We start from the raw sequence: 15,317 nt of genomic DNA, 5'->3' as shown, positions 1-15,317 counted from the left end.
ACCGCGTATGTGGATGCTGAAAAGTTGTTGCCTACTCAGGTTAGGGCTCATTCCATTAGGGCTCAGGCAGTGTCATGGGCAGAGGTTAGATTGTCTCCTGTTGATGTTTGCTGAGCTGTGACACAGTCTTCCTTACACACATTTTCCAGGTATTATTTTCTGGATGTGCAGTCCTGGGAGGACACAGCCTTTGCCATGTGCAGTGTTGACTGGACTGCAGGCAGCCTCTCACCCTTTTAGGGAGTAGCTTTGGTACATCCCACTGGTCCTAAATCCATCTAGCCTTATGCTTGGAAATGAGAAATTACTACTTACATGATGATTTCCTTTTCCTTAAGGTGGATAGATAGATTCAGCTTCCCACTCTTGGCTGCCAAATGATTGTGTGATGGTCCTTTTGTGTGTGCCAGGGGATTACTCGTAAGTGTTCATCCAGTCCCTAGACTAATGTTAATATGCTTATTGTGTGAGCTCATTGTTTCGTGTTGGCTGACTATTGAAATGGTTATATTCTTTGGTCAAGTTTTTTGCTAGTCTGTCCACAGTTGCTTTTGAAGAGAATACTGGCAGGCTGATGTCACTGCAGGAGTATATATACTGTGATGTCTGTCCGTTTGCTCTGTCTCTATCTGCTGATAGAGGTGCATAACCCACTGGTCCTGAATCCATCTATCCACTTTAAGGAAAAAAGAAATTATCAGGTAAACAGTAATTTCAAAGTTTTTAATATCTTCTAAAAAAAAAAAAAAATACTACTATAGAACTTTTATATTTTTTTTTTAAAAGCTTTAGGACTTATGATTTCTGTGATGTGAGAATATGCTTGGGAGTCCCAGTTACCTTTATCATACAAGGTTTCCCTGTCAAGGTTTGCAATAGGTAGAGTAATATGGTGGTTGCCTTTAAAAGACCAATTTGTGTTCCTTTTATAATTTTTACTATATCATACTTGCAACACCATAATCCACTTGCAGTGATATGGTATAGCTGCATATTAATAGTTTAGCATAATGATGTTACCTTTTGCAAAAGTGTGTGTTTTTTTTTTTTTGGCTCATTGATGCCAAAATACATGGAAAAAAGTCTATCTTGTATGTGGAATAAATTATTTGGTGCTACATGGTAGCCCCCAGACTTTTTGTTAATATGGCATTAAAACATCTACCAAATTGAGTAGAGCTCTTAGGGTCTTTGTATGTATAAGAATAACAGAGTTAACGAAAACTGTTGCAAATAATGACACATTTTAAAATAAATGGATTTGCCTTAAACTGAATATGTAGTGCAAAATAAATTTACAATACATGTAATTTTTCATTACAGCAATTGAAATGTGTAAAGAATGATGCTTTAGATATCCAACTTAGGGTATTTGATGAACACAAAGATGGAGACATGATTGAGTTTTCACATCGTTTAGAAGATATCAGATCTGAAGTTGAATATCCTTTCATTACGAGAGAAAATCATGTTTCAATATGCTTATTATCCCTATTTCTTTATTTTTCCATTCAAACCATTGGGAAATTCCAAATGTATTTAATGTTTGAATACTCAGTTTACCCTTAATGTATATTAAATCTTTATTTTCACTTTTAAAATCGATGTTTCTAAAAGATTTCATATACATAAATACTTCTATCTTTACATGCCTTAACACTTTCACTGATGCAAATGATGTCTTCAACATGGTGTGGAACATAGTTAAGGACACTAGTGCAGAAGGATATTTTCTTTCGATTCTTCAGCATCTTTTGCTGGTCAGAAACGATTATTTTGTACGGTAAGTTAAAATTATGGTGTATGCTTGCTGTGTTTTGCTTGAAGTTTGTCAGTTTTCAAAATATTTTAAATTATGGGATTCTGAAGTGGGTGAAACAAATTGATGAGCTGTATCTGTGAAAGGTTAAATAGCATTTATTGTTAGTAGTGGTCAAAAGAGAACCATTTTGTAGTTGGGAAAAACAACAAAAAGACTGGATTCAGCTTGGAATACATTTTCTATGAGCATAGTTCTGGTCATGGAGTTCTTTCCTCCTCCGCCATAGGTTGCAAGTAGAGTTTCCCTTAATTATAAAGGTGTGGGTTTTTTTTTTAATTCTTTATTTATTGTTTCAATAATACAACAAATAATTTAACACATTATCCAGATTGACTGATAAATTATAACAAAACAATTACATACACAGTCACCTTCCTATCATCAATCAATATATCAGAAGGAAAATTAGAAGTGACATTCATTTATAATTGAACGATTACTTATATAGGAAACAGAGCATTATATAAATCCTCACATACGTTTTCTATACCGGTCATTAATTTTCAAGAAGGTTTTTTAGATCCATTGGATCTGAAAGTAAATAACTACAACCATTCAGTTTTATACTGCATTTACATGGATATATCAATTTAAAACTACCTCCTTTTTCTAATACTTTCTCTCTATATCGGAGGAAATGTTTCCTACGAACCTGTGTGATTTTAATGAGGTCAGGAAAAATCCAAACCTTCTGGCCATAAAAAGTATTTGTTCTATTCCGGAAAAAGGACCTCATGATGTTATCTTTTTCTCACAGGACAAGCAGGATGGTAGTCCTCACATATGGGTGACATCATCAGGATGGAGCCCATTCACGGAAAACTTCTGTCAAAGTTTCCAGAACTTTGACTGGCCCCTACTTGGCATGCCCAGCATGGCACTAACACTGCATATTGCTAGAAGACCCAGCTCCATTATGTCTTATGGCATGGCGCTTGAAAGGGTGGTGGTACTCAATCATATCACCATGCTGAAGGCTAGGAAGTGGTCAAAATCATTAACCTACATCCAAGTATGGTGCCTGTTTTAGACCTTCTGTCACAAAGCAGGAGGTTCCATAGAGAGCAGCAGTTACCCACATCCTGAAATTTATCCAACAGGAGCTAGACAAAGGCCTATCACTTAGCTCTCTGAGGGTGCACATAGCCATCTCAGTATTTAGGGGCCTAGTAAAAGGCACTTGCATAACAACACACTTGGATGTGGTATGCTTCCTCAGAGGGGTAAAGCTTTTCAGACTGCTTTTCCGCCCCCTGTTACCTCTATGGGATCTTAAACTGGTACTTGGGGCTGTGACAATCTCTCTCAAAGTATTTTACTTAGTGGCTCTTTGCTCAGCAAGATGAATTTTGGAGGTCTATGAACTCTCTTGCAGGGATTTGTACTTAGTCTTCTCCAAGGGGGCAGTGACCCTCTGCCCGGTTCCTCCTTTTCACCTCAGACATTCAACCTGCCAACCTTCAGGAAGGACAAAGGAAAGGGAGAGTCTGATCTACATTGCCTGAACTTCAAGCAGACATTACTATAGTACTGCGAGATCACAATCCATTCAGGAAGTCTGGTGGGCTGTTCTTACTGTTCAGTGGCCCACGTGGAGGGGAAGCAGTCTCCAAAGGAACCCTGGCCAGATGGGTCACAGCCTATATCCTGAAAGGGAAAAGAGTACCAAATGGCCTTTGGGCACACTCCATTAGTGCCCAAGCTGCATCGTTGGCAGAGGTATCAAGGGTGCCCCTTGAGAACTGTAGGGCGGCCACCTGAGCTTCTCTACACTCTTTGACTAAATGTTAGAGTAGATTCTGGGATAATTCAGATGCCTCCTTTGGAGCAAAGTACTAGGGACTGCACTCAAGTTCTCCCATCCAAGGTAGTAGTAGCTTTTGTATATCTCTTGTGAAGACTGGTCTAGCAGGGGGGATAAGGAAGTCAAATTTTTCTTACCAGATAATTTTCTTTTCTTGACATCTGTTAGACCTGTTCAGTTCCCACCTGGTAAGAGGAAAAAGAGAAAATGAATGTAAGAGAAGATTTAATAGGGGAGGAAGGATACACTCTCCCCTGCAATATCCCCATCATTCCTCTGACCTACTCCAGGGATTGGCAGAGCATTAGCCCCTACCGAAAGCTAGGGGCAAGTATATTCTCCACATTTTCTGTTTTCCTTCTAAGCTTTCAGTTCTCAACCCCTGCATTAGAAGGGGTGAAGCATTTGGGGAAAAAAAAGAAAAGGAAAACAATAATTTATTCCTCAAATTCCTTAATTTCTGGAAGAGGGGCACTCTTTTGTTACCCTCTTAATTAGTTTGGCCTAGGTTGTTCTGGGCATGGAAGAAGGCAGAATGACCACTGGTATAACCTAAATTCATGAGTTGGTTACCTCAGCCCCATGGAGTTGAATGTGTCCTCCAGGGGCAATTTTCAGTTTTGTTAATTCAGTTGAATTCTTAGTACTTAATCAGGCTAGGACAGTTTGGCTAAAGATCAGCTTTGGCAGGAGTCTATTGAAGACTTCCTCCAATATGCCTCCCTTATAGGGGAAGTGTGATCACACAAATAGCATGGAAGCTAATCCCTTATGCAATAAGGGGATTAGTGCCTCCACAACTCGTGTCCAGTGCACGGCGAAACTAATGGCGCTCATCACATGCAGATGAATATTGATGAGGCTATTAGTTACGCACCTGAAATGCAGAAGAAAAAAAATTCATCCAAAATGCACAGTTTTGCGCTCAGAAATTAACACGTGTCTAGAACAGGCATTAATTTCTGAGCACTCCCAAAAGTTGTACAGAAAAGCAGAAAATACTGCTTTTGTGTACATCCTCTTACTTAATATCATTGTGACTATTTAGCAGGAGGAACTAAATATTAAAAAAAAGTTTTAAACAAAATGCTGGCGATCAGGTTCGGGAAACGTACGCTAAGTTAACAAGCATCCGTTTCCCAAACCCATGGCTGTACACTGATTAGTAAACAGATGCCAATAAATTCAGCGTCTGTTTTCTTAACCGGCGGACGGCTGCTGACAAGACCGCCCATGGGCTCCCACTGTCAAGGAGGCACTAGGGATGCGCAATTGACCCTAGCACCTCCTTGTCAACGTGACTACTAATTTAAATATTGCATGGTGCCCCCAGGAGAGGTGTCTGGCACGCTAGGAAAGTGCCGCCAGACACTGAATACTCAGTGCTCGCTTTCAGTGCTTTTTTTTTTTTTTTTTTACATTGGCCGCATGTGTCACACACTACTAAGCACCCTCCTGCAGCAAGCAGGTGGAAAACACCATTCTCAACATCCTTGGAAGAGGTATTGGTTAGGAATGGTATCTATTTGTGAACATTTGATATTTGCCTTTTCCCAACTTTGCTGTCAAGGAAGTTTATAATAAATTAAAATGAATAGAAGCATTAGAGCAGCTTACAATTGAATCCAAATTTGCAATTGACATAGCATTGGGATCCAGCATTGGAAAACCCATTTGTGAATAGTTTCAGGACCCAGTTGTGTTCCTGTTGTGTATAACACAATCCTTCATTGAGAATTCAGAAAGTTCACCTGAAGATGTGGTCTTAGGGGAAGGGCTGGCTGAAAAGCTGTGTTTTTTTTTTTTTTTCATTTTTTTTTCGGAATTTGAGGTAACATGGCTCCAGGTAGAGAGTTATTGGTACTTTGTTACAAATTTTGGGGCCAATGCAATACAGTGTGCTCAGCCGAGCGCACTGTTAACCCGCAGTTGGACGCGTGTTGTATAGGCGCTAATTAATCCCCTTATGCAATAAGTGGATTAGCGCCTCTGCAACCTGCGTCCAGTGCGGAGTGAATCTATTAGCGCTCATCACATGCAAATGCATGTGAATGAGGCTATTAGCTATTCACTCCCTATGCCCAAAAAAAAAAGTGTCTAGGATGCACATTTAGCGATCAGAAATTAATGCCTGCCTGGAGCAGGCATCAATAGCTGAGCATTCCTGAAACCAGTACGGAAAAGCAGAAAAAACTAATTTTCCTGGCGTGTAGCCAGATGGACTCAGTACAAATGGGATAGTATCCGCGTGCTAGCAGTTGGAGACGGATCTGACGTCAGCACGGGGGCGTATATATCCCCACAGGAAGCGTAGCTATTCAGTAATTTCCGTCTCCAAAGCAGTTTGGAGTGCCTGCACGCTAGTTGAGCGTGCTTTCCAAGACTACTTTAATTTTTCTCTTTTCTTCTCATTCTAGATTCATTTTTCCTGTCTCTTCGACTTAGAGCCCCGCGCTCCTGCGGTAGATACCCACGGGTTCCTCCCCCAGCGAGCTCCCGGGGTGATTAACGTGCTCCCCCGGTGGGAAAGTCCTCGGTCCTGCCGAAGCGCGGCAGTGACACAGTCCCCGGACGCAGTCCGGTGAGGTATACGAGGCCCTCGGTCCCGGCGTGGACGAGGTAGCGGGTGCATTTCCTCAAATTGCGGTGGTGAGGTGATCCCTTCCCCCGCAGCCGGAGACCGCCTGTGTTCCAGCTGGGATGCGCCGAACCTGGTACGGAGTACGTCTCTTCCTACGGGTCTCCGAAGCGCAGAGGATCGGCGGCGTGGCACGCCGTGGAGGACGCCCTCGTAGGGCCTGGCTCAGGTACTCCGCGCCCGTAATAGGCGCGGCTTTTTTCCTCCTTGACTTTGTTTCGGCATATTGCTGACCGCTTATTACTGAAAGCTTATTGAATGCCTATTACGAGCATATTGCTGACCGCTTATTGCTGAATGCGTATTGAATGCCTCTTGCATGCATATTGCTGCCGCCTCTTCTTATTGCGCGCCTATTGCTATTAAGCACCTATTGCTATTGAGCGCCTATTGCTATTGAGCGCCTATTGCTATTGAGCGCCTATTGCTATTGAGCGCCTATTGCTATTGAGAGCCTATTGCTATTGAGAGCCTATTGCTGCCGCATATTATTTGTGAGCACCTTTTGTTCAATGGATCAGAAAGCTGCGGAGTCTTCAGCAACGGCGCCCCCTGCTTCGGGCATTGCAGCCCTTGGCCTCTGCTCCGCATGCCACCTTAGGGCCACGCGCAGGGATGAGCCAGATTCTTTGTGTGCCCAATGTGAGGGGGCTCTGCGACCCTCGGGCCAGGACCTGTCTCAACCACGATTTGTGGACAGTTCCCCAGGGGCTACCCCGGAGTTAGGGGGCAGTCTCGACCAATCTGGCGTCCCGGGGGAGCTTGTACCCCGGCGCTTAGAGGCTGCTTCCATTTCCTGGGTGGATCTCTTTAAGGGAATTCATGCTTTTGTTCAGATGCAAACGGCTGCCCATCTAGGCCCTACGGTTCCTGTAGTTCCTGCGGTGGCTGCGCCTGCGGCGGCTGCTCCAGTGGCAGCTCCTGCGGATCCTGTTCCTGGGCCTTCACAACCTTATCGCGAGCGGGACCCCACCGATGGATAGCCCAGATCAGTCAGACCAGGAGGTCTCGCAGGACGAGTCCGAACTCCCGGACGAGGGGGACCTCCCTCCAGGGACTGAGCCATATCGAACCATGAGGTGGTTCTTCCCTAAGGAGGATCTCTCCGACCTGGTGTCTCAGTGTCTGGCGGAATTGGATATTACAGGTCCCAGCGCTTCGATACCTTCTGCGCAGAACCCCCTACTGGAAGGTCTTCGTCCTACGGCCCGCCATTTTCCATTCTTACAGGCGGTGCAACAACTGATTGATTTAGAATGGGAGGCACCAGCGGCTGCCTTCAAAGGGGGTCGGGCTCTGACGAGCATGTACCCATTGGCGCCGGCTATCCAGGATCTGCTGGCGTGCCCTCAGGTGGATGCCTTGATTAGAGCGGTGGTCAAGCGCACTACCATTCCAGTTGAAGGGGGGACGGCCCTCAGGGAGCCGCATGATCGACGACTGGACGCCATTCTGCGTCAGGCCTTTGAGGTGGCGGCTTTATCTTTACGGATCGCCACCTGCTGCACGGTGGTGACGCGTGCCTGTTTGTCACAGGTTAGGAACAACGCTCCAGCGGCGGACATGGAATCTGCTCTTTCGTTCCTTACAGATGCGGCATCTGACCTGGTACGGACAACCGCTAAAGGGATTTCATCCTCCGTAGCGGCCAGGAGGCAGCTCTGGATCCGAAGATGGTCGGCTGATGCACCTTCTAAAACCCGCCTCACCAAAGGGCTCCTTTCTATTTGGCAGCGACCTTGATAAACTGGCCAGTGCATGGGGCGCCTCTCCAGTGCCCAGATTGCCGGAAGATCGGTTCCGAAGGGGCCAGCGCGCCTTTCCAAGGCCCTCCAGGGGCAGGAGTTCCCAGCGTTTCGTTCCTTACAGGGGTCGTTACCAGGCACCACGTCCTCCAGCCGGGAATCAGTCCTTTCGGACCAAGCAGCGCAGGAGGGGAGCGGGCCCGGGTTCAGGTCCCGGCCGCGCCTCCCAATGAGAATCCGCCAATTCATCTGGGGGACGGAGCCATAGGGGGCAGGTTGACCCTCTTCTACCCCAGATGGGTCGAGATTACATCGGACCAGTGGGTTCTCGCCGTTATCCGGAAGGGATATTATCTGGACTTTCATCATCTTCCTCCGGACAAGTTTGTGGAATCTTCGTGTCCCGCACACAAGAAGACAGCATTGGAAGCTACCCTGGCAAGACTCATGTCCTTGAAAGCCATCATCCCAGTACCTGCCTGGGAAGTGAATTCTGGCCATTATTCCATCTATTTCATTGTACCCAAGAAAGGGGGTACCTTTCGGCCCGTCCTGGACCTCAAGTCAGTCAATCGCTACTTACGGGTCCCGCGGTTTCGCATGGAAACTCTACGCTCCATCAAGGCCGCAGTACAGCCAGGGGAATTCCTCACGGCATTAGACCTGTCAGAGGCATACCTGCATATCCCGATCCATCCGGATCATCAGCGCTACCTACGCTTCAAGGTTCTAGGCCGCCATTTCCAGTTTCGGGCCCTGCCCTTTGGGTTGGCGACATCGCCACGGACATTCACCAAGGTGGTGGTAGTAGTAGCGGCGGCGCTCACGCGGGAAGGAATTCTGGTTCATCCCTACCTAGACTGGCTGACCAGGGCGAAGTCTCGAGAGGAGAGCCTTCGGACCACCGACAGAGTGATAGCCCTTCTGGAAAGCCTGGGCTGGGTTATCAACCTCGGCAAGAGCTGCCTACAGCCTTCCCAGTCCCTGGAATACCTGGGAGTACAGTTCGACACCCGGGCAGACACGGTCAGTCTCACCGCCAAGAGGACGTTGAACCTTCAGCAGCATATCCGGTCTTTGATGGGAGCCAGTCGACCCACCGCCTGAGATTATCTGCAGGTTCTTGGTCTCATGGCATCCACCCTGGAAGTGGTGCCCTGGGCGAGGGCCCATATGAGGCCTCTCCAACACGCCCTGCTCTCTCGCTGGAGTCCCCATCTGCGGACCTACTCCGCGCACCTACCTCTACCTGCCCGAGTGCGCACCCAGTTACGGTGGTGGTTGCAGTCCAACCACATGAGCAGGGGATCGAAGATGTCCTCACCCACGTGGATTGTGCTCACCACGGATGCCAGCCTAAGCGGCTGGGGCGCACACTGCGAAGAACTCACCGCACAAGGGCGGTGGAACGGGGAAGAGGCGGCATGGAACATCAACCGTCTAGAGGCCCGGGCTGTCCGATTGGCCTGCCTTCAATTTGCCCACAGACTGCGGAACAGGGCGGTCAGAGTGATGTCCGACAACGCCACCACGGTGGCATACCTCAATCGTCAGGGCGGAACCAGAAGCCGACAGGTGTCTCTGGAGATCGCCCCTCTGATGACTTGGGCGGAGGTGAATCTTCAGGACATCTCCGCCGTCCACATCGCCGGGAAGGACAATACCACAGCAGACTTCCTCAGCAGGGAACGCCTAAATCCGGGAGAGTAGCAGCTCTCACCCACGGCCTTCCAGATGATTGTGGATCATTGGGGGTTTCCGGCCATGGATCTCCTGGCAGACGGGTCCAATGCTCAAGTACCCAGATTCTTCAGCCGCAAGCGCGACCCGTGCTCACACGGAATCGATGCCCTGGTTCAGCCGTGGCCTCCAGGGACTCTACTGTACGCCTTTCCTCCGTGGCCTCTGATAGGCGCTGTCATCCGCAAGATTCAGAGGCACCAGGGCCTAGTCCTTCTAGTGGCGCCAGACTGGCCAAGACGACCCTGGTATGCAGACATGAGAAGACTACTGGCAGGGGAGCCCCTTCCCCTGCCTCCTCTTCGGGACCTTCTACATCAAGGTCCCATTCTTCACGAGGATCCGGCTCAATTCTCTCTTACGGTATGGCCCTTGAGAGGGCTAGATTGAAGAAGAGGGGTTACTCGGAGCCCGTGATTGATACCCTCCTCCGAGCTCGCAAGTTTTCCACATCCCTCACATACATCAGGATCTGGAGAGTATTTGAAGCCTGGTGCGACTCGCATGGCACCAATCCACATGCAACCACGATCTCTATTGTGTTGGATTTCCTGCAGGATGGCCTTCAGAAGGGTCTCTCCCTCAGCTCCATCAAAGTTCAGGTGGCTGCGCTGTCTTGTTATGGTCCCAGGAGGGCTGGCAAGACCATCGCTAAGCACCAGGATGTTTCTCGCTTCCTGCAGGGGGTCAAGCATATTCGTCCGCCACTGAAGTGGCCTGTGCTTTTGTGGAACCTCAACCTTGTTTTGGATTTCCTTGCGGGATCCACCTTTCGACCCCTTCGGGGCCTGTCTCTTCGTTCCCTCACTTTGAAGATGGTATTCTTGCTGGCTGTATGTTCAGCCCGCCGCATCTCAGAGCTACAAGCATTGTCCTGCCGGGATCCATTTCTCAGGATCACTCCAGAGGCTATCCATCTTCGTACGGTTCCCTCCTTTCTACCTAAGGTGGTTTCACGGTTTCATCTTAATCAGACCATAACCTTGCCTACCACGGCGGGGCTGAGGAAATCTGAAGAAGGGCGTTTATTGCGCCATCTCGACATTGGCAGATTGCTGCCCAGATATTTGGAACTTACACAAGACCTACGAAAGACGGACCATCTGTTCGTCCTGCACATCGGGAAGAAACAAGGTGAAGCGGCCTCTCGGCCCACCATCGCCCACTGGATCAAGGAAGTTATCCAGGCAGCTTACGTAGAGGCTGGAAAAACCCCGCCTCTACATGTCAAGGCTCATTCTACCCGAGCTCAAGCGGCATCCTGGGCGGAATCCAGGATGCTATCGCCTGCGGAAATCTGTAAAGCGGAGACATGGTCCTCCCTCCATACCTTTTCCAGATTCTACCGCCTGGATGTCCAGGCCAGGGAGGACTCAGCATTTGCCAGGGCGGTGTTACATGGGCCTCAGGCAGCCTCCCGCCCAGGTGGGGAGTAAAGCTTTTGTACATCCCATTTGTACTGAGTCCATCTGGCTACATGCCAGGAAATGTTGGGATTACTACCTGATAATCCCCTTTTCCTTAGTGTAGACAGATGGACTCAGCATCCCGCCCAGCTGCCTGCGTACATGGGTATCACCGATTCCAGGTAAGCCATGTCATCTGTTTCCATGAGAGCGTACACTCTACCAGGTGTCCACGCCTTTCAGTTGGGAATGGTGGCGGTCTCCAGCTACTATCAATCGGTCAGGGGAATCCTGTTTCACTTTTTAACTGTGCGTCAGTACACTATAACAGCTTTTGCAAGGAAGATTACTGAATAGCTACGCTTCCTGTGGGGATATATACGCCCCCGTGCTGACGTCAGATCCGTCTCCAACTGCTAGCACGCGGATACTATCCCATTTGTACTGAGTCCATCTGTCTACACTAAGGAAAAGGGGATTATCAGGTAGTAATCCCAACATTTCTGTACTGCCTCCTACTTAATATCGTTGTGATATTAAGTAGGAGGAAAAATGAAAGTAAATAAAATTAGAAAAAATGTAAAAAAAAAAAATGCCGGCAGTCTGGTGCAGAAAACGGACACTCAACTCACAAGCATCCGTTTCCTGAATTCCTGGCTGTGCGGTGTTTAGGAAAACAGATGCAGATAAACTTGGCGTCTGTTTTCCTAACCGGCGAGGGCTGACACACTTGGGATCTCCTTGCTAAAGCGACCTCCTAATTTAAATATTGCATAGCACCCCCGGGGGGGGGGGGGGCACCTGGAGGCACATTAAGAAAGCAGGCACTGACTGTTCACTGCCTGCTTCCTGCACCAAAATATTGCATTGGCTTCTTTGGGTGTGCTACAATTCAAAGCACAGAATGTGGTGGTGAGGTTGAGATTGGGGAAAATGTTGCCGGTTCATCAATATTTATTTATTTTATTTAAAGACTTTTTTATACCGAAGATCATGTACAAGTACATATCGCTTCGGTTTACAGCGAACTAACAGTTGGAAATTACAGCGAACAATATGAACATAATTTAACAAAAATTGAACAAGAATAGAATTAGAATTGAACATTTATAACGAGAGGGGAGTATGGGGAATAGCGAATAGGTAAACATGAGAATCAAAACAAGGAATACATGATAAGGAGTAAGGGGAACTTCGATCAGTTAAACACGTCCGAACCTAAGTTCTATAAAGTAGGGTCAGGTAAGGAACTTTAAGTAAATGCTCTTGAGAAGAGCCAGGTCTTCAGTTTTTTTTTTTTTGAACATCCGCAGGCAGGGTTCTGTGCGGAGTTCCGAGGGAAGATTGTTCCATTGTATGGGTCCAGCAATTGAGAGAGCTCGTTTCTTGAGAGCTGACTTGGCGGGGGGAACATGAAGGGTACCTAGGTATGTTGTTCTAATTGGTCTGGAGGCTGAGTGATGTTGAAGAGGTCAGGATAGTTCGAGCGAGGTTAGAGAGTGAATAGTTTTGTGGATCATGGTTAGCACTTTATACTGAATTCTGAATTTAATAGGGAGCCAATGTAAATACATAAGGACGGGGGTGATGTGATCTCCTCTGCTGGTATTGGTTAAGATTCTTGTTGCAGAATTCTGTAGCATTTGAAGTGGTTTGGTGGTGATAGCTGGGAGGCCGATTAGAAGGGAATTGCAGTAATCTATTTTTGAGAATAAGATGGCTTGGAGAACTGTTCGGAAGTCCTGCAGGTGAAGGAGGGGTTTCAGATTTTTTAGAATAAGTAATTTATGGAAGCATTCTTTTGTTGTGGTGTTGACTAATCTTTTAAATTCAGCCGATTGTCTATAGTTACTCCCAAATCTCTTACATTTGTGGTAGTAGACATTTGGAGTGAAGGGAGGTTGTGGAGCATCTGAGCATGTTTGTTGTCCTCTTGATCGATGAGTAGTAGTTCCGTTTTAGATGTGTTGAGTACTAAATTAAGGTTGGTAAGGAGGGCGGTTATAGACTGTAGGCAACTGTTCCAAAAAGTGAGCGTTTTAGCGATTGATTCTTTGACTGGTATCAGGATCTGAACATCATCTGCGTAGATAAAATGAATAACCTTTAGCTTTGTGAGAAGCTGACAGAGCGGAAGGAGGTAGATGTTGAATAAAGTGGGGGGGGGAGAGAAGATCCTTGAGGGACTCCGAATGTGGCATTGACGGGGTGCGAGTCTTTGTTGCTAATTCTGACCTTGAATTTTCTGTTATTGAGGAAGTATATTGTGGAGTAATATCAAAATTACTCCACAAAAATGACCTGTGGGAGGATGTCATGAAGGAAATTACTGCTGTAGAATAGTTATATGACGTGCTGCATAGCATTTGTAAAGAAACATTTGGGGGACACTGTACACGTGGGAGAAGGTTTTGTTTTCTGATGATGAAACCTTTGACTCAATGCTAAGCTAGATATGTGGCGTAAAACAAAAGCAACATGTCACCCTGTTAACACCATTCCTTTAGTAAAACATGGTGGAGGCAACATTTTGTTGTGTGGATACTTTGCAGCAGTGGGGAAAGGCAGATGTATGCAGAATGAAGTGAGGCTTGTGAAGAGATACCAGCAGTGGCTCTTAAACATGCTGTTCCTTTCTGAAAACGTGCATCTATAGTGTGAGTCCTAGAGTGTGGGAATTAATGGGCAGCTTGCAGAGCACAGCTAGCTGGGTCCCACTTTGTGCGCACACCTCCTGTTCTCCCTCCTGAGCTTCCACCTTTGAGTTCTTCCAGTCTAAGATGGGAAGAGTGTGAATTGAGCACTGGATGGGACTCACTTGGAGTGCTGGGAGCAAAAACACTGGAGTAGCTCTGTAAGCTACAAGGCTGGTAACCAATCCAGCTACCCATACCACATTGACTTCTCTCTTTTTCTGCACTTGTATATAAAGGAATTTGGTCCATCGTGATGGGCTGATGTCTCTCCACCTTTTCTCTCCCTTTGTTACAAATTTTGGAAGACACTGATTGGATTTTCAGTGCTTCTCTTGTTCTTATGGTCACATGAATCTTTTCTGTCAATACTTCCTGCTCCACAGAGCTTGGTGTGCCACACAGTAGTTTTGATAATATAGATGTGCCTTATGCTTGAAAGGGTTGGAAAACAGTGGACTATGTTATGCTAATTGGAATGTGTTGTACAAAATATTTTTCCTATCATTGTAGAATACCTTTACTTATCTTTTTGTTCTATGAGGAATGTATAATTGTGGTTGGTCTTTATTTTTAATGATTTGCAAAACTAATTGAAAAGTGGGGTTGAATAAGGTAGAACTTACATATATATACACAATAGAGGACCTTTTATATGGAATTAACCTCTTATTCCCAATAATAATACAAGGGAGGAGGAATAGCCTAGTGGTTAAAGCAGTGGACTATGAACCAGGAGACCAAGGTTTAAATCCTGCTGTTGCTCCTTGTGACCTTGGGCAAGTCACTTTACCCTACATTGCCTCAGGTACAAAAACTTAGATTGTAAGCCCTCTGGGGATAGAGAAATTCCTACAGTACCTGAATGTAAACCGGTGTGATATCTCAATTGAGATGAATGTTGGTATATAAAAATAAATAAATAAATAAATAAATAATGGACAGTGCTGGTTATTGAAAGTCCTGATAATGTGAGTTTTATGATAAAAACAATTGTGGATAATGGTAGCTTTTCCAGATAATAACAAAGGAGAAATGAAAAGCCAGCCACAAGATGAATAACTATTGGAGAAGAGTGGTGGCACCAGAATAACAAGTGTATAAATACTAATACAGACAATAAGTTGTTAAATGGTGAAATAAAGGCAAACATAAAATATATACTTAAAAATGAAAATGGAGCTCTAACACCCCCCCCCCCCCCTTTTTGGAAACTGAAAGCATTTTCAGTCCATGCTAGTTCGTATATAACCTTTCAGTATGCATAAGTGGTGTCTGATAGGAAGGGTATCCTTGATTATTTGTTGCTTCTTTCTTGTTCCACAGCTCTTCTCCAACCAGCTTATCTAAATACTACAGCACATGATGCCAATCTATTTTCAGATAAGTGTTTTTGGGTAATAGAACATGGGCCAAAGCACACAATTTTGGTTATGGAGGGCTTTTCATAAAGGAGCCTCTGATATAAG

At 46.1% G+C, this 15,317-nt stretch overlaps 1 protein-coding gene across 1 annotated transcript in view; it reads left to right on the top strand.

Moving 5' to 3' along the window:
- DIAPH3 (diaphanous related formin 3) overlaps positions 1-15,317 on the top strand; it is a 1,173,174-nt gene that overhangs the window by 244,194 nt on the left and 913,663 nt on the right. Inside the window, exons 11-12 of the mRNA XM_029602990.1 lie at positions 1,324-1,442; positions 1,667-1,783. Coding sequence (XP_029458850.1) covers positions 1,324-1,442; positions 1,667-1,783 — 236 coding nt within the window. The remainder of the gene's footprint in view (positions 1-1,323; positions 1,443-1,666; positions 1,784-15,317) is intronic.

The sequence above is a fragment of the Rhinatrema bivittatum genome, chromosome 5 (genome assembly GCF_901001135.1).
Source record: "Rhinatrema bivittatum chromosome 5, aRhiBiv1.1, whole genome shotgun sequence".
NCBI lineage: Eukaryota > Metazoa > Chordata > Amphibia > Gymnophiona > Rhinatrematidae > Rhinatrema > Rhinatrema bivittatum.
This window is presented reverse-complemented; position numbering and strand designations above follow the sequence as displayed.